Below are 1,363 nucleotides of genomic sequence, written 5' to 3'. Positions count from 1 at the left end.
AATATTCAGCGGGGAAGCGCTACTTCTTCTCTTGTAGAGTTGGCGTGTATGCTGTAATGATGACAGAGGCTGATGGATGAGAATCCTAGCTTATTCAGGGGTGACAATAACATGGATTATCGCAGCTCTCGCTCGGATAATGGACCCGCAGGAGCACTTCAGGAGTTGTTGAGCACAGAAGGCTGGGGCAACATGGCCACAGTAGGCTTGTGGGGGAATACGGTCATGGGTCGTATTACGGTATATGACGGTAATACCGTATACGGTATTATACCAAGCAGTATTGCATCCCTAGTGCTGCTCTGTACCTCGATCTTACAGAACCATACGATTATGCTGTGGATACCATTCGTCCGTAGCGGCTCCAATATCACCGAAACAGCGACGTCCTTAACAACTGCCTGGATTGACTCCCAACTACAGAATTACATACACAATTGCTGCTAGCGCTACCATCATAGTATATGCCCACTGGTAGAGGATATCACTCTACCCCAGACTCTTGATGAAGATATCGAAGATGTTTAACAGACTCTTGATGACGGCTCATTCATTTCGGGGAGCGTTTGGATATACAACAACACCCAGTAAGAGGATGAGTGCTCATGCCAGGTCGTGCCCTCTTTTTCTTGAGTGGTTCTGCGATCCGCCCTTCTGCTGCTACCAAATATATCTGATACTCCCTTGTGTGAATCGTCTCCTATAAGCCTATCTCAATAGCCCTAGAAGCTGTAAGCTTACGCTAGAGAATGGCAGTAGAACATGAATAGTTTCCCAAACATGTAGTGGTAGTTTATTATTAGTAGCATTTTCCGACTTTATTCATCGTCGTTGGTAGTTGCTTGTTATTATCCCTTTATGTTTGGATTCGCTATTCTTGTGAGTACCGTCGCCGCTATAATGGCCTCTGGAGTCCCTAGTGGATGGTGTGAGGAAGACCATAATGTCTTTGTTGAAGAGGACTGTTACGATAATCTCATCTCGTGTGATTTCCTACCAAGTGGTGGTATTAAGATGGTTGACTATGATATGACGATGAAAGGTTATTGGGATTTCCTCATATCTGCTCAAAATCTGAGCACTGGTGATTACTCGGTATTTCGGACTACTACTACCCTCAATGGTGTTCCTACGGGGGAGGTGATGATCAATGCTAAGGCCGACTCAATCGCTGCTGCTTCTACTGATTACAAACACGATAGCTATGCCCCGATGTATATTTGGGCTATTGTTGACAACGAGATCAGACTCTATGGCACTCCCGAGACCAGTGATATTGGTTTAGGTGAGTACAAGGTTTTGGAGCCCGCGAGTGGTGAACATACTTGGACATCAGTTAGTTGGAATCAGAATGATGATCATC

General features: G+C 45.3%; 1 protein-coding gene across 1 annotated transcript; it reads left to right on the top strand.

Moving 5' to 3' along the window:
• Positions 1 to 858: 858 nt before the first annotated feature.
• Positions 859 to 1,285, top strand: Pmar_PMAR002593 (hypothetical protein; the record flags this gene model as incomplete). The annotated part of the gene is made up of 1 exon (XM_002779917.1): positions 859 to 1,285. A coding segment is annotated over one exon (427 nt), but the record flags the coding sequence as incomplete, so codon positions are not given.
• Between the last annotated feature and the right edge of the window lie 78 nt (positions 1,286 to 1,363).

This window comes from Perkinsus marinus (genome assembly GCF_000006405.1).
Source record: "Perkinsus marinus ATCC 50983 genomic scaffold scf_1104296945038, whole genome shotgun sequence".
Classification (NCBI taxonomy): domain Eukaryota; phylum Perkinsozoa; order Perkinsida; family Perkinsidae; genus Perkinsus; species Perkinsus marinus.
This window is presented reverse-complemented; position numbering and strand designations above follow the sequence as displayed.